Below are 17,718 nucleotides of genomic sequence, written 5' to 3' on the forward strand. Positions count from 1 at the left end.
ATATATTGTTGCAGTGAAGCAGCCACACTAGCAACAGCAAAAGCTACACACGTGCACTGCAAGAAAATTAGCCTTCAATGGCTAAGCCTTTCCAAATGGTTTCAGTCGAAAGCGGGGATTTCAAGAGATTTCAAGCAATCGGAATTTAAATCGATTTACTTTTGGTTTAAATAGTTATATTCATTTAATGGGTTTCCTTATCGTTTATCTTAGGGTCCACTCGATCGATAGTTATTGATTGAAAGTGAAGGAAATATAACTTCTTATACTATAAAAATTCACTCAATTTAAAGAAGGGATTTGATAAGTTGAACTGAAGAACTCAAATCGATGATTATCTTATGATGAATGAAGGGGTTTGAAAGCATGCAATTGGTTTATGCTTACTTTAATTTACATTAATTTAAGATGTTATTTTAGATTTATCAATAGAAATTTTAAGAAATAGAGTTTCCGATATAAGTAACTTTTTCCCAAAAGGACTCTATTTAAAATATATTCCAAAAATATTTAATTTATTTATATTAACTTGAACTGTTTTAAGTAATTTATTTATTTACATTTTGAAAAGTAAATGTTTTATCGTTTAGTTTAAGCTTACTTATCAATAGTTGTCGATAGACCTGTAAATTTGTAATCTGTAAAGTTCAAGATGTAATCCTTTTCTTCATAGATCTCAAAAACTCAATATAATTTGGGAAAAATAAGATTTTCCAAAACTAAGATTCATAATAATTAAGCAAATATTTATTTTCTACTTTTAAACTTATTCTAATTAGCTTATAATTTATTTTTAAAGGCTTTTAGTCAATTATATAGACCGCCTTGGTTTTTAAGGGATTTATCAAATTTATAATCCAATTTTTCCTGTGCAACAAAAGGCAACAAAATGTTTGTTGGCCGAGTTGATAGAGGGGCGGGTATTGAGGCTTGCACTGCCAGCGGCAGGCAGAGAGTGTGTGTGTGTGTGTGATGTGGTGTGGCCGACGTGAAGTGTAGACACACGGGGAGAAGGGTCCACAGGTGAGGAAGACAGGTGGAGACGGAAATGCTACGCATTTTGAGTGCCGCCTCGAGTAGAATTTTGCCAAGTCGAGGGAACATTTTTCTGGTGGGAGGCAGCAGTTTCTTCTTAAAAGTTATGACTTTGATTTTTAGGGGTTTATCTTAGAATTAATCAAGTATTAGATACTTACTTTTTGCTATTTAAGAAGATAATAATAATACTTACACCAAGCAATCGTTTTTTCTAGAAGGATCAAACTAAATTTTATTTTTGGGGTTCCCAAATAATACTTACTAGCTGGAAATCAGAATACCTTAGCCTTCTCCCCCAAAAAAATAACAAATTCTGTGCAAATTGGCTTTCAATTCTTACGTATATGTATTATATTGTTCAATTTCAGTTTCAGAATCTTCTCTATTTACAAATGAACTCCGAATGGGGACTTGCTGTTTCTACACACCGCTCTCAAGAATCGGGTATATATGCTGTATATATATATATGTTGTATTGTGTATTTGTATAAACTTCGTTAATAGTTACGTATAATATGCTTATATATTTCAATATTGTTTCAGTTAAATTTGTTTGCCTTGAAAGTTCTCCATTTGATTATGTTGCCAAAGAACAAAAGAAAGATTATGATGGGTGTCCTGCGCCTTAGCCGTAGTAGTTACCCGGCGCCTGGGTGGGATAGCTCTTGGCTCCGCCATTGCTGGAGGAGTAGCCATCGGAGGAGCCGCCGCCGCCGCCGCCCCTGGACGAAGGATTCTCGCTGAACAGACCGCCAAAGTTCTTGGAGCTGAAGATGTCGCCCAGGCCACCGCCACCGCCGCCGCCTCCCATGGCTCCACCTCGATTGGTATTGCCGCCGCTGAGCAGGCTGCCCAGGAAGCTGCCAGCTCCGCCGCCAGCACCGCCTCCGGCATTGCCTCCACCGCCGGACAGAACGGACCCAAGCAGGCCGCCCAGGATGTTGCTGCCCGAAGAGCCGCCGCCGCCTCCAGCTGGAGATCCGCCGCCATAGCCACCGCTGGGCTGATAGGCAGCTCCTCCTCCTCCATTAGCTCCGCCGCCGCCGTTGGCTCCGCCACCCTGCAGCTGCTTGGCTATCTGGCCTGCAATGATACCGGAGACCGCTTGACTCACCGCCGGATTCGAGAAGAAGTTGGAGAAGAAGCCGCCGTTCTTGTCTTTGGGTTTCTGGTCGCCGCCGCCACCATTGTTCTCGTAGCCGGGGGCAGGCGGTGTATAGCCAGGACGCGGCTGGTAGCCGCCCGGAGCAGGCTGGTAACCGCCAGGAGCGGGTTGATAGCCACCAGGAGCGGGCTGATAGCCGCCATTGCCAGGCTGATAGCTGCCATTGTAGGGATTGTAGCCGCCGTTGCCGCCACCACCACCACCAGCGTAGGGATTGTAGCCGCCGCCGCCACCAACATTGTTGCCAGCATTTCCACCCATTCCACCGCCGGAGTTCGCATTGGGGAGAGTGGGGTACAGGGAATGACCGCCAGCCGAGAAGCCACCACCGTATCCGCCGTTTCCGTTCGGGTTGCTGCCCGCGTCCGCATCTGGCAGCGGGGCACTGGGGGCATTCGGGGCGTATGCGTTATGGCTCACCTCTGGATCGGCGTTCAAGCAGAGCAGCAAGCAATGTGTTAGCCACAAAAGCGGGGTTGAGTTTTGGGGAGGTGATACATAAAACACAAGTTGGTAAATGGAAACGAAAGAGAAACGGAGAACACAAATTAGGCGAAAAGAACACAAAAAGGGGGGCAAAATGAACTTAGCTTAGCTTGATCTTTATCCTTATCTTTTTTTTTAGTTTTTCTCTTTGTTTTTGTTTTGATTAACAATTGCACCGATTAAAATCTACACAACTTTGAGTTTCATCCACCTGGGCTTAGGTCTAAGTTAAGTCTTCGCTGTAGTATATTAAATATATAACCTCCATACACATGTTTTTAATGCTATGTACAACTCTCCCCATCATTAGTTGTTTTATTTGGTTTCCTTTGATTAGTAAATACTCGAATACTTATTGTTTGATCGTTAATTTGTTTGCGGGATTAGTATTTGCATTGTTTCTATTTTGGTTTTAGTTAGTTTTGGTTTTTTTTTAATACTGTTCATACAGGGTTTACATGGTTCGTTGAGGGTTCAGGCAAAGAAAGACCTTGTAATAACAAGATGCATAACGTCCTAGGAATGTTCTCTCGTTAGAGAGTGCTCTCCTTCTGTGGATCTTGCAGCATAATTACAAGAGAGAGCCTTTGCAAATTTCCTAGAAATTTTCTCTCCCTAGAGAGCGCTCTCTTTCTGCAGATTTTACAATATAATTTTAAGAGAGAGTCTGTGCAAATTTTAGAAATATTTTCTCTCCTTAGAGAGCGCTCTCTTTTTGTGGCTTTTACAATTTCAAAAGAGAACCCCTGTAAATTTCTCCTTAGAGAGCGCTCTCTTTCTCTCACTTTAAAATACAATTTCAAGAGGGCACGTTACTCATCTTGTTATTATAGGCTTCCTTACTTCAGAGATGGCAAAATGAATGTCAGGCGAAATGTGTCCCAAAAATCAAGTGTTCAAATACAAACGGACGGAGTAAATATTCCGGTCACAAATTTACCGGAATTTACAGCATCATCAACTTGTATAATTTGTATGCAGAACGTTTTATCAACTGTTTAGTGTCCTTGGTCTCTCAGAACTCGATTTGCTCGTGGCTGAGATTGGTGTATCTCAAAAATACTGTATTATTAAATAGATAAAATATTGCTGGGACAAATGCCTAATGCAATTATTAACATTCTGAAGCACTTGAGTATTTTTGGCTTTCGATTCGTGTGTGATTTCCATGTTGGTCTCGTGTGTGTGGCAGTTGGTTGTTAGCAAATGTAAATGCATTCCTCGTGACCTTGTTTGATTCTCCGTCGGCTTATTAATAGTTTGTTTAGCTTAGTTTTTAGTTTTTAGTTTTTAGATTAGTTTCGAACACCTTAGGCTAGCTTAATCCATCTTCTCTTTTAAAATGCCATTTAAATTGCTTTCACTGGTTATTATTTATTATTATTTGGTAAAAAAAAACACACAAAAACCAGAACGAAACTTGCACTTGGTGCACTGCTGCTGCTGCTGCAATTCGTCACTCGGTTCGACTGTAGCTCATTATGAATTTTGATTGACATGCGTATCTCTGTATCTACAACACTATCCATCTAAGTATCTGTATCTGTATTTGTATCTGTATCCGACAGTGGCAGCTAGCAAAAAGCTGGGCCCAGAGTCTGGCCTTAAATTCGTAACATCAACAAACACGAAATTAACATCAAAGTTGCCCAACCAGCCATGCGTTTGTGCGAGGTCCTGCAGCCAGTATCCTGCCTGCCTGTCCTGCGCCTGTGTATGTCTCTCTGTGTGTGTACAGCGGTCAGACTTGAGGGAGGCTCTCTGGTGCCGTCTAAGCCCGAAATTAAATTCCAATTTAATTGAGCTGCAAAAAAGAGCACTACTCCACTTCACTCCACTCCACTCCACTCTACTTCACTTCACTCCACTCCCAGGGGGGATTCCCTTGACTGATTGTCGAAAACACACAAATGAACACATACACTGGCTTACATTCGCTCGCCGGCGCACAATATTAAATTGAAATTACGTATACGAAGTGTGTGCTAGACCGGCAAAGGCTGGCTGCCGCACAAAAAAATGCCAATAACGTGGAGGGGGAAGGGAGAGAGAGCTGCTGCTGCTGCTGCTGCTGCTGCTGCTGCTGCTGATGCTAGTGTAATTAAAATACAACTAAGAGACACAAAGTGCCCAAAAATGCTGCAGGAAACTTTGTAGGGTCCTTTGTGCATGTCCTGTGGCTGAATTTGTTTCCAATTGCATGCATTATTCATTCGCATTTTTGCTTTTGTTTTTGTAATAACGAAGCTGCAGTAACCTGATATATTACACTTCTAATTACGTACTTGTAGCCACTAAAATATATATAGTATTTCAACTGCCACTGGTTTACAATTTTATGTGTGTGTGTGTCTTAAGCTTATGCCAAACGAAACAGGAAAATATACAAAATCAAATGAGATATTAAAAGGGAGAACTTAAAACGAACAAAGGGGAGTACATAATTGTAGAGCTTACTTCCATTTTCGCAGGGATCCTACTTTTACTTATACACTCTTCAAAACTTATACTTTGAAATTTCTGGCTAGGTTTTCCTTATTAATTGGAATATTATATGGTTTTCTACGCAATTCCCTGTACATTTTGCAAGTGAAATTTACGAAACAATATCCTTGTTTTTGGCGAAAATGAAAGTATGCTCTGAGCTAAGCTTTTTTGATTTGATTTGATTTGATTTTGATCATTTTAATGCTTGAATTTTCCGGGGATCGTCGTCGTCGTCTTCGTTGTCGTTGTGGCTGCCACTGCTAACACAGTTTATTACGTGTGCAGCAGGGCCAGAAGCAGGATGCTTGCGGTGGCCAGGAGCAGGGGCGTTCCGCCAATAACGCCAGCCGATGAGGGATGCGCCTGGGTGCGCCTGTTATAGGGATTCTGTTGATTCTGATTCTGATATTGTGGCGGTGGCTTGTTGTACATATTCGCATTCGAGTGCTGCGACTGATAGCCCTGGTAGTTGCTTCCATAGGGCGCCAGGCCGCCGCCGCCGCCACCCAGGATGCCCAGCGTGGAGCTGGGTAGACCCATGCCGCCACCGCCGCCGCCGCCGCCACCGATGCCTGCCCCGCCTCCAACGCCACCGGGCGGACCGCCTGTGCCTGTGGGCCCGCCGCCACCATAGAACGGTAGCTGGCCGAAGACGAAGGGCGGATTGTACGGATTCACCGGCTGTAGGCCATGCATCGGGTAGCCGGGATTGAGGACGCTGCCTGGATGATTGGGTTGGGGGAATTGCTGGAACGAGGGCGCCGACGTGGGCGAGTTGTACGGGAAGATGGGCATGTTCGGTATGATGGGCATGTGGTGCTTGGCCCCAAAAACGTAGTGCGGATCGATTATGCCCGTGGAGGAGGCGCCCGCCGCTCCCGCGTTACCGTTTCCGTTCCCGTTTGAGTTCGCGCTTCCGGACTTGTCGCGCTCCCCATTTCCGGCGTTTCCGTTTCCGGCCGCCATTTGCCCGTCGCCGCCGCCGCCACCGCCACCGCCGCCCTGCTGATGGCTGTAGGTGTAGGTGTTAAGCGTGGGATTCGATGAGGCGGGTGCAAAGATGTTGTTCTCTGGTCCCTGGCCCAGACTTGATCCTGTTAGTTGGTTAGTTGTTTTCGGCAGAGAGCACACAGAAGAGAGAATGCGGGTTTGTTTGTTAATGCTTTTAGGCCGTGACCATGACCATGACCCTGCCCTGTCCAGCTCTCTTGGTGCTGCCAGAGCACAGAGAAAACACACTTTAGGGTGGAGTCTTTAAGTTTTGAGTTACATTTTTATCTCTATTTTTATATAGCATACTTTTAGACTTGACCAGAAAATGTTTGAAAACTCTTAAGCTGTGACTTTCTTATTTAATTTAAGTTTAGTTTAATGTTTTGTAGGCAAACATAATAATATCTGGCTTGTTTTTCATTTTTAATTCCTTGAAAATATTATTAAAACATTTATTTATGAAATTTTGTCAGTCTGAAGAAATAAAATCCCTTTTAAAATGCCTAGAAGTATGCTTTAAATTCTTTACTTTAGTGATTAAATCGCTCCGTTTTCACTATTTTCTTATGGAAACTAAAATCATGAAAAAAATGAATGTTTTTAAGTGTTTTTCCTGTGCTTTCTTTTTAAATCATGCTTAAACCTCTGGCAGCAAGCTAGAGCAGCGGGTTTGGGCTTTGTTTCAGAGGTCGATTAGTTGGATAGTTAGTTAGGAAGCCTTTGAGCAAATGAGGCGATGAATGAGCGAGCGAGCGGGTGATTGATTGATTGATTGTTAGATTGATTGAGCTGGCAAAAGCTCTGGGTGTGTGTGTGTGTATGTGTGTTGGTTGGTTGGTGTGCAGGATTGTGTGTGTTAGATCGCCATAAATATTAAAGTTGATTGCAAGGCATATACATAAATATATATGCTGATGATGTACGAAAAAAATAACTAAACAAAAAACTAATGCTAAACAATTAAGGAAAAAAAGTGAAATTTTGAGTAGTTGTAATATCCTTGCAGAGGGAATTTTTTAAATGGAATTTCAAACTTATATTTTTATTTTACTAAATATATTTAATTAAATAAGGAAGTATAAGTATTTAAATTTAAAACAAATTTATTAAAGTAGAACAAATAATACGCTAAGAATGCACTTATTAAACAGACCACAGATCTCTCTAAAATAATGCAAACTCTTCTTCTGCAAGAATATCAAACTCTTCGGGGCCCGAAGCAAGACTTTCTTCTCCCCCCTAAAGCCTGATTAAATAAAAAAATATATATATATTCCAAATAATCCGCATAAACTGTTTTTGAGGAACCACACAAAACATACATAAAGAAAAAACCCATGTAGGATGGGCTGCGCCAATCCTCGAATCCCAACAATACCGACAACTCCCCCAGGGAAGCGCACAACATAAGAGATCAAGTGTGGGGGATTCCAAGTTAAATACCTGACGGATTGGCCGAGGGCGCTGCCTGGTTGGGGCTGCTGTTGACGGATCCTCCGCCGGAGCGCCGCTTGCAGGTGGGATAGCTGCCGCAGTCCTTGCCGTCCCGCTGGTTGTAGCTGCACGAGTCGCTGGTTATGATGCACTCCTCGGTGGGCAGGCAGCCGATGTCCCCGCATCCACGGCCATACTCTGTGCCCGCGGCAAGGTTGGGGGTTATTATAGTTTAGGGATCAGGGGTTTCAATTGTGTGTGTGTGTGTGTGTGTGTGGTCAAAATCATACGGAAAAAAGGATAAAGAAAACAACAAATTATAAGCCTACAAATTGGGGTCTCGGATTCTCTGGGTTTTCTCAATGTCAATGATGTAGGTTTGATGAAGGCATGAAATTTTCACCACCGATCTCGAGTCGATTTCGGTTGATATTTTTAAGGGGGGGATTTACAGTTCACGAGGCGAAGGAGGAAACAATAATCATAATAAACGAAGACAGGAGCTGCCAGCAGCGTCCTGGTCTCCGAATATCACGTATACGTACTGGAGTATGCATCCACGTGGAGAATACAGCCGGCGAAGAGCGCCAAGGCCAGTAGGGGCAGTGCCAGCATCCCGTTGCTCATCGATGCCACACCCATGGTCGCCTTTGTGCCTCTGCCCTGCAACAAAAAAGAATGTGTGAAAAGAAGGAAATATTCATTTTCAGTTGGCCAACTTTCAGACAAGAGCTCAGAAGTACGTACATAAGTTTTGGCAAGTTTACAGTGATTGCCGATAGAATATACATATATATATGTATGTATTACTTTATATGAAAAGTCATATAATAATGTCTAGGAAAATAAAAATGTAGATATATATATACACATATATTTTATGTTATCCTTAAGCTAATTTATTTATTTTTCTTATTTTTGATTTTTTTTATCTTTGATTTTCTTGCTCTTTTGTTATATTTTTGGCAACTGGCTTACACTCGCGAAACGCACTGTCTGGAGACAACTGAGACAGCCCGATTATTATTTATATGTTGCAGCAGAGCACATGGGGGCCGAACCCTTTGGCAGGCCAAGTTTATTTATCACATTGACAGCTGGCTCAACTTAAATGCGGTCTCGATGCGTCACAGGAGGTGAATAAAGAATGAGAAAAGGAGAAAAGAAAACAAGGAAATAAGGCAAGAAGAGAAAGGAAACGGAAGAAAAGCATAAATTAGAGCTGTCACACCCTCGATAATACTATCGATAGTGTCGATAAATCGGAGTCACTTAGCACTAGCGATGTCTTTGACGCTTCTTCTTTGTATATTTTATTTAATGATTATATATCTTATTTTCTATTATTAAATTTTCATATTTAAAGACTGGAAATACAAAATATATCCCTGTTTTTGTTAATAGCAATCCTAACCTAAGCAGTTTTATTTTTTAAAGCCATGTGAAAACATGGCATTACAACACCGATACCGATAGCTTTAAGTAACCTCAAAAATCGTTGGTTTGCCGGCTTCGTTTGCTGAAAAGGAAAGTCTTCCAAATTATCTAGCTTTTCATATGCATCAAAATAAGCACAGACGACACCTTTCACCAAACTTCAACTTGGCATATTCTAAACCATGATAGAATTATAATATATATATATATATATATAATAATTATAATTCTTCATGTTCTAAACCTTCATTCAGTCAACTCTCCGGAAGAGGCTCTGGAAGGGGCTCTGGAAGGGGATCTGAAAGAGGGTCCGGAAGAGGCTCTGGAAGTGGAGGATGCAGAGGCTCGGGAAAGCGAGTACGAAGAGCCTTTGGATGAGGATGAAGAGGCTGAGGAAATGGAGTACGAAGAGGCTAATGAACTGGAAGACGAAGAGGCCGGTCAACAGGAGTACGAAGAGGCTAATGAACTGGAAGACGAAGAGGCCTATGAACAGGACTATGAAGGGGCCGATGAACTGGAGTACGAAGAGACTGAGGAGGCTGACGAAACGGAGGATGGCGAGCCAAAGCCGAAGAAGCGTAAGATGGAGGAAGTCCTGGGAGAGTAGAAGAAGGCGCAGATAAGGAATGTGCCCACGGCTCAGATAGAGACCCAATCGAAGCGAAGACGGGATCTATATAAACACATTGTATTCCATTCCTGCCAGCGATAATGAATCACCAGGAACACGTCAAATACACTTTTGTTTCACTATTTTATCTATATTAACACACACAACCATGTAACCTTTTCCAAATCCATTATCGCTGTGGCTGGGATTTGGAACCGGAATAAACAAAAGCTATAAACCTAATTGTTTTATTTACTTGGAAATATGGAAATTTTTATATAAAACATGAATGAAAGCTAACTTCGGCACCCTCAAAGGGGTATTAAAATTTAAATATTTATCTATAATTTTACATACAGTTTTTTTGGGAAAATTTTAAATTAAAATCAGAAACAATTTTAAAAATAAAACCAAATTCAATATCTGATTATCTGCTTTTCATCTTCCCTTTCAGTTTATAAATAAGAAATCATTTAAATTCATAACCCATCAAACCATTCCGGACAATAAATTGCTGAGGGGCGAGTCTGGAATTTTAAACTTTCTCTTTGCAACTTTTTCTGAGGATTCCAAAAATCGCCAACTCATTCCAGTCCAGCTCACCTGGAGGCAGCTTTCGCTGCTCTCCCGCTCACTCCATCACAGTCAGCTCCACCTTTCGCCTAATCAATTGCCTTTCGCCGTGGAAATATATCAACGGAAAAAAGCCTGTGGAACTTTTCCTGCGCGTTTCAATATATTTAAAAAAATAAGGGAACAAAAAATGAGGAATTTTTCCCTCCGGTAGCCGGAGTCCACTGGCAACATTTCCATATTTTGCAAATGACTTGGCATCTTTTTTTTCTTTTGGGGGGAAAAGTGGAAAATGTAGCTTCAGAGGAAATTAATTTAGCGCTTCTTCTCGTTCACATTTTGATGAAATTTGAATTTTCGCTTAAAGATTTCCGGGGCTTTTGTCGCTAGTTTGCCCGGCGTATAACCACGCAAATGAAAACGCATAAATTGGTCGTCTGTGTATGATTTGTGCACTGCTTCATTTGTTCCCGCAGAAATACACCCACGACGACGAGAGACCGAGAGATGAATGAACGAGTCCGAGAGTAGAAGTGCCAAAAAAACAAGAGAGAAATGTGCAGGACATGTGATGGGTAGCAAGGGTATTTGCAAGTTGTCTGTTATTCTTTTTTTTTTTTTTTTGCTTTTGAATAAAGCTAATAGAAGTTGTCATCATGTCATCATGGGTTTTGTTTTTTTTTTTTTTGATTTATTCAGTTTTTGTTCTATACAATACAATATTTTTTAAAATAATGTTCTCTATTTTCCAGAGTAAAGGGTACCTGTATGGCCAACTTGCTCACTTTACGCCAAACTGCCTTGCCCGCAACTCCACTCGACTCGGCCACTGTTCGTCTGTCCGCCTGTCCGCCTGTCCGCCTGTCCGTTTGTCCGCCTGTCCGTTTGTCCGTCTCTCTGTCCGTCCCTGTACATTTGTCTGTGCGGGCCACGTCCCGGTCGACGGAAGCCAAAAGTGGAAATGCATGATAAATGACACAAGGTTTGGCTCTTCTTTTTTCCGCTGTTTCTTAATATTGTTTTTGTTTTATGTCTTTTTTTTTTTAAGGCAGCAGCGGGTGGCGGAGGGGCGTGGACAGGCCTTGAACAACAACATGAAGAACCAGAGCGACAACAACAAATTTTATTTCAAGACACACAACACACACAAGGCATCTCTGTGGATGGGTGAATGGGGATCTCGGAGCACAGCACGAAAATTGTGAAACGATGACGTCGTAAATGTTTTGTTGCAACATTTTTCCGTAGAACCAAAAAAAAAAAAATGAAAAAAAAAATCAAGAAAAAAGAAAAAGAGGTGCAAAAATATGGGGAGAAAAAAATGAAGTAAAAACAGCGAAGCAAACTGTCCGCGAAACGGAAGCGCAAATAAAACAACTGCAGGGGTAACCAGCCAAGCGACCAGTGGCGTCGCGTCGAAATGAGGCCGGAGAAAGGGGGCCCACAACCAGGAGAAAAGGGGGTAACAAAAACAAGAAAAGAAAAATATATATGTAGACCCCAGGAAATCAAGCCACAATGAGCCCAACTGTGCGACGGGCCAAGGCAAGTGATGGCCGCCACATGAAGACCTTCTTGGTTTACAGAGCCACAGCCCAGGGTTCCGAGAAAGTAGGAGACCAAACATATTTCTTAGAGACTTAATTCATTTTTATTTATATAGGAAATATATAAAGCTAACTGGAAACTATTAAACGCATTAAAAATTTAATTTTTTTTATTTTAAAAATTATTTTAAAGGAAATTGAAGGTTATCTAAGGATTTTTTAATTTAAAAGAATGATTTTAAGAATTAACAAATTTTAAATAATATTTAAAAATATATTGTAGTAACTGGAAACTATACAACTTACTAAAAATATTGTTATTTTAATATTTTGTTTTAAAATTGATTTAAATGGAAGATTATCAAAGGAATTTTTGATTACAAAATTACTAAAGATTATCCAAAAAGTCTTTAAAATATTAATACATAAATAAAGAATTAAAAAATAATTTTAAAAAAGAATTAATAGTAGTAGTAACTGGAAACTATACAACTTACCTAATATATATATAATTTTATATTTTTTTTTTAGGTTTATAAATAATTTAAATGGAGATAATCAAAGGAATATTTGATTAAAAAATGACTTTAAACATTATCCAAGAAGTTTTAAAATATGTATAAATAGTAAATATTATTTAAAAATATATAGTAGCACCTAAAAACAATACAAATATTGGTATTATATATTTTATTTTGTTATAAAATTAAAGGAAGATTATTAAAAGAGTCTTTAATTAAAAAAGGACTTTAAAGATTATTCAAGAATTTTATAAAATATTAATAAAATGTTGTTGTACTTCGTCCAAAAGAGAACCTAAATTCTCAGTTTAAACTTTAAAAATAGCAGAATATTTGTTGTTTGCACAAAACCATTGTGTATTTACGTTGTAGCAAAGTTTCTAATTAAGCCACCGAATTTAAGAGTTGCGGAGCCATGGATCCGCTAGATGTCCGTACATATATTCAAAAGCCAACCCTAAGTTGACCCACCGACAACAGGAAGAAGAACTAGGAACACCGCCGAGCCAAGCCAGAGGCCAAAGTGAGGAAAATGGGAAGGCAGGAAGTTGCAGGGAAAGCGGGGAAAAGCGGGAAAATACAGCAAAGGCAGCAGCAGCAGCAACAACGACGACGCTTTGGGCTCGCAAAGCATAAACCGAAAATTCACACTTGGTTACTTCCTTCATGACTTTGGATATTATTGTGGTTTATGTTAGTGCTGTCACTTGCCCGCCGGCCAGTCACGCCCCACCAGCCCCTCTCCAGCCCCTCTCCAGCCCCTCTCCAGCCCCTCTCTAGCCCCTCTCCAGCCCCTCCTGCACCCTCGACTATGCCCACTGTGCTGGGTGATGTATGAGTCCATGAAATGCGATATTTTCATGTTAAATTATTTTGCAACAACAACAAATATCAGGGGGAAAAACAAAATACAACAAAAAAAAAAAAAAGAAAAAAGAAGAAGGAAAGCGAGATGTCAGAGAGCGAGAGTCGCCCGCCAACTTGCTCACTTTATTTTCCACATATATGTATATATATAATATATATAGTGTTCTTTTTTTTGTAACAACTTTAGTGCAAAGTTTGGCGCCAGTTTGAAATTGCAATTGTAATTGAACAAACAATTAAAACTTTTAAATATTGTGACAGCATTTTTACAGTTAATTGCACAAGCGAACGAGCAGCTGCTGCCGCGCCCAACCCCCTTGCGCCTTCATTCATTACTTCCAATTTATTTCAAAAAACTTGTCCCCGCTTTCCCCAGGAAAATCCCTGCCAACAGTTTGCCCTTTTGGCCTGCCAAAAAAATAGGTGCAAAAAAAATAGAGCACTAGCTCTCGCGCTCTGTCTCTTTCGCCGCTGGTAGCCTGCTCTCTTTCTGGCAGCGGCGCGGCGGTCTGACAACTATTTGTCATTAGCCTGAAGAGGGCGGGGCATTGGGGGCGTGGTGCCCAGCTCTATATGCTTTTAGCGAAGCTCCAAAATGGAAATGATAGAAGCGATGTTCTCGGAAATAAAGCATAGCTCACTTTTTGGGGCTTTGCGGGGTTTAATCAGAGGTCTAACATGATGGCGCTTGCAATATATCGAACTTTACTTATCGAAAAAGTATCGGAAATTGGAAAACTTCAATAGTTCAATGTAGTTTATTTAGAAGAATATGTATCAGCTGAGAAAAATAGTTAAAGAAAAATATGTAAAATAATTCTCATAAAAATATCGATAATTCTGTAAACTTACATTTTGTAACCGTTAATTGTAGTTAATTCAGAGAAGTGCTTGATAGAGTTATAAAAAAATGTATGTTTAAGGGCAATATATCGAACTTTACCTATAAAAATATCCATAATTTTAAAAAGTCTGTAACTTTAATTAGCGAACGTCGCGAGTTTGCTTACTTCTCAAATTTATTTCGGTTCGGCGGCAGTATTTCTGGCTTATTAAATTCCACGAGCTAAATAAAAAGAAAAAACTACAACAAAAAAATCAAAAATAGAAACGCCAGTGGCGCCGGGGCAAAAAAAAAAAAAAAACGTGGAAAGGTAGGGGGTTACGGCTCCTAAAAAAATGTCAATTTGTGGCTACGGCAGGCCCTGTTGGGGGCAGTTTTCCCGCCAAAAGAAAAACGAATCACAAAAAGGCGGACTACAAAAAAAAAAAACGAACTGAAAAACGGAAAATCTTTTGTAGGGCAGTTAATTAAAAACTTCACATTAAGAGCAAAACGTGGGCGGTATGGGGCGTGGCCCGGGCACACACATGGGGTAGAAAATGTGACAAAAGGAAAGCTTTCCCCAGTTTCCGGCGACTGCAGCCATTATTAAAAAAGTCGGGGGCCTCTGAAATTGAAATGCATATTGAAGGCGTTTCGAGGGGGTCGGAAAGTGGGGCCATAAGGCAGCCGCTTACGGTTACAAATTATTGCGTTCCGAACAATCGAATGATGTATGTGTGTCCAGCCTGATGGGGGGCCCTGGCATTCCTTGGCCACCCTCCTCCCTTCAGTAATTTTTCACATCGCTCGCAACGTGAGAGCCCCAGCATGTGGCGCGAAATTATCACCAAAATGGGTCAGCAATTTCAGCACTGAAATATGCCAGACTTGGCCAATACAAGGGGATATTCATATATGGCATAAAAAAAAAATATATATATATATATGCCAAGGTATAGTCAGGTTTATATACATTTTGGCAGGATTTTTTCCTGATATTTTTTAAATTATTTCGTCAATAAAGTATTGGATATATTTTAATTAAACAGATTAGGTACTTTTTTTGTTAGGTACTATTTTTCAGCGTCTCCAGAGACTTAGATTTAGCCCTCTGTTTATAGAGACCTCTATCTCAGAGAGAAGTTTTTGTTAAAATTTTTAAATTTTATTTATTACTCAATTATTAGTTGTAATTGAACTATGGATTATAATTTGAAGGGGATTTAAAGTGTAAGCTATTTTATTTTTGTCATCTCCAGACGCTTCGATTTAGCATTTTCTTTATAAAGACCTCTCTATCTCAGAGAGATGTTTTTAATGGCATTTACTTAATTAATTTAATAATCAAGTATAAGTTACATTTTGAATATAAATAAGAAGATTAAAGATCTTTTTTATAGTGAAAAGTATTTTATTTTAGGGTCTCCAGAAGCTTCGATTTAGCCCTCATCTTATAAACCCTGTATCCCAGAGTCTATTATAGATAAAGCTATAAAATTTTTTTATTAAATTTTGTTCTTTCTTCAAATAAATTTACATATTACATAAAATTACCTCTTATTAGTTTTCCTATTTTTTTTAACTGTACCAAACCTGTCGCAGCTCAGCATGATGATGATGATTGATTTCGTTAATTTAGTTGAGCAGCTGAGCTCGTGGCGAGCCATGAAAAATGCATGACACACGGAGGAGTGAAGGGCGAAAACGGTCCTGCGATTCAGTTAATCTAATGGGAGACGGTAGAGTGGACAAGGACGAGGAAATGGTAGTGAAGCAGCTGTTACTCGAGCTGAACAAAGAAAGCATCAGCAAAAGCCAATGTAGTTTTCCTATATTTAAACCAGGAATCATAGCCTTAAATATAAGCTTGAAGTTATTTAAAAATTGAAAAGATCATGTATTTATAATTAAAAATATTTTAAAGCAAGTATACAGTATATCTCAGATGAATATATATACCAATTCGACGCTGTCCTTCCTGGTTTTCCCGCTCGACTCACTCGACTTTGTTCCACACAATCGATGGCTGATTGCCTCAACGAAAAGAGTTGTCACACAACATAATGAATCGGAGGGCTGAAAGTTAATCCCCAGCTTCGCATAGCAGCAGCGCTTTATTTTTCGATCAACTCGAGGAAAGTTTTTGGAGGACTCTCCAGACGCTCGCGCTCCATCGACTGGCAATGAGTGGGCTTGGGATTCGGTTGGGAAAACTATCAAGTGGGCGGGACTGAGATGGGAGGCGGAAGCGGTATTTTCCTTGTTTCAGCTCCTTGTTCCTTGTGCGCTCGCTTAACCCTCGAGTGCCCGAGGGGGCCTAGGGGATTGGGAGAGGAGGTGGAAATGGGAGTGGTTCTGGGCATTTATTTATGTCGCTGGCGTGGTTGTTGGCGCTGTTATTTGTTGTACTTATTAGCAGTACATAAGAATAACTATCAGCCGGAGGGTGCACTTTTCCAGCCTCATCTTCACCCCCCCCCCCACAAGTCGCAAAGTTTAGCCGGTAATAAAGTTTGCTTCAGTTTCAGTTTCAGCGATGTAAATTGTGCTTCTTGCCTCCGCTGCCAGCCATAAAATGTGCAGCAAACTGGACCTGGACCTGGATCCTCCCTTCCCCCTCTGGCCTTGTTTTGTGTAATCATTTCATTTCTTAGTCAAAGCAGACACCCCAGCCAAGTCGGAAGTTATTATTTGCTAGGCAACTAACTGCAGGGACTGAAAAGAAAAGGAAAAACTACGCGAAAACTGCTCCGGCGAGATGGAAAACAATTGGCGACTGGCGCCTCCTTGTAAGCAAGCAAAGTTTAAATTGCAGTTGGGTGAGAGTTTTAAATTATGTGACCAGCACTTGGAACTCAATCTCCTGGCATTCTTTTACCAGCTAATTGCTGTCTCTAGCAAAAAAAAAAAGAAAACCCCTTGAGGCCCGCATCGGCCACATTGCGTATACGCCACGTATCGATGAAGTGTCGGGCACGAGAAACGTTCAGCTGGAGAGGGGAAAAAGTGGAAAAAGCCGGAGATCCGGCAGCTTCTGGGCTGGCCTGTGCTAAATGGAAAATCCATAAGTACTAAAGAGCCCACTGAGCTGCAGCAGATGAGCTGGAAATTGAGCTGGAACTGGAGGTGCTGCTTCCAATCGAAATAGGCTTTTGTCCCGCACACTAAGCGATGAAAAAGGGAAGGATTTTTTGTAAATACACTCGAATAATAAATAAATTACATATTTGTAATAATTTCCCTTATCTGGGATGACTCAAAAATGGCTTTACACCTTTTTAAATCAACCAAAAACACCACATAAAAGTATTCTATAAATTAAGAAACTTTAAAGGTTTAAATTCACAATTTAAAATAAAAGGGAAATACTTTTAGCTTGGCTAGAAAATAAGGGATATTTAAAATATACCCAGAATTTCCCCAATCAGGGATGCCTCAATCCTTTTTAAATCCACCAAAAAACACCACCTAAAAGTATGCAATAAATTATGAATCATACTTTTAAATCCACTTTAAACATGGAAAACTTGTTCTGCTTTTCCTTCAGTGCCAGGGTCCTTGCTGGTTTTCTGCTGGTTATCCTGTGGTGGTTTTCTGGGGTGTGTTTATTGAACACTGAACCCGGGGATCTCCGGATCCCGTTGCCTGGCCAACAAGTTGCCGCTGTAATCCACTTAAGTCGTTGCCATAGCTGCCGATAGCTGCTGCTGCTGCCGCTGCTGCTTCTGCTG

At 40.6% G+C, this 17,718-nt stretch overlaps 2 protein-coding genes across 4 annotated transcripts in view; one reads left to right on the top strand and one right to left on the bottom strand.

Annotated features, from left to right (window-relative positions):
• Positions 1-1,360: 1,360 nt before the first annotated feature.
• The window catches only part of Mnr (Membrane-bound Notch regulator), an 87,302-nt gene continuing 70,944 nt past the window's right edge, over positions 1,361-17,718 (bottom strand). For 2 of the 3 annotated variants that reach the window (XM_017166108.2, XM_070288206.1), the window contains exons 3-5: positions 8,149-8,266; positions 7,613-7,801; positions 1,361-2,625 (exon numbers count right to left, since the gene is read on the bottom strand). In XM_017166108.2, the coding sequence (XP_017021597.1) occupies positions 1,664-2,625; positions 7,613-7,801; positions 8,149-8,245 (1,248 nt within the window). In that variant the 5' untranslated portion in view covers positions 8,246-8,266 and the 3' untranslated portion in view covers positions 1,361-1,663. Of the gene's footprint in view, positions 2,626-2,788; positions 5,899-7,612; positions 7,802-8,148; positions 8,267-17,718 lie in introns of those variants that run through there. The other variant, XM_017166109.2, reaches the window with a different exon arrangement.
• LOC138929237 (neurofilament light polypeptide-like) lies at positions 8,244-9,650 on the top strand. Its single transcript, XM_070288566.1, has 2 exons — positions 8,244-8,283; positions 9,295-9,650. The coding sequence occupies exons 1-2, from the start codon at positions 8,244-8,246 to the stop codon at positions 9,648-9,650; spliced, it is 396 nt and encodes a 131-aa protein (XP_070144667.1).

This window comes from Drosophila kikkawai, chromosome X (assembly GCF_030179895.1).
Source record: "Drosophila kikkawai strain 14028-0561.14 chromosome X, DkikHiC1v2, whole genome shotgun sequence".
Taxonomy (NCBI): Eukaryota; Metazoa; Arthropoda; class Insecta; order Diptera; family Drosophilidae; genus Drosophila; species Drosophila kikkawai.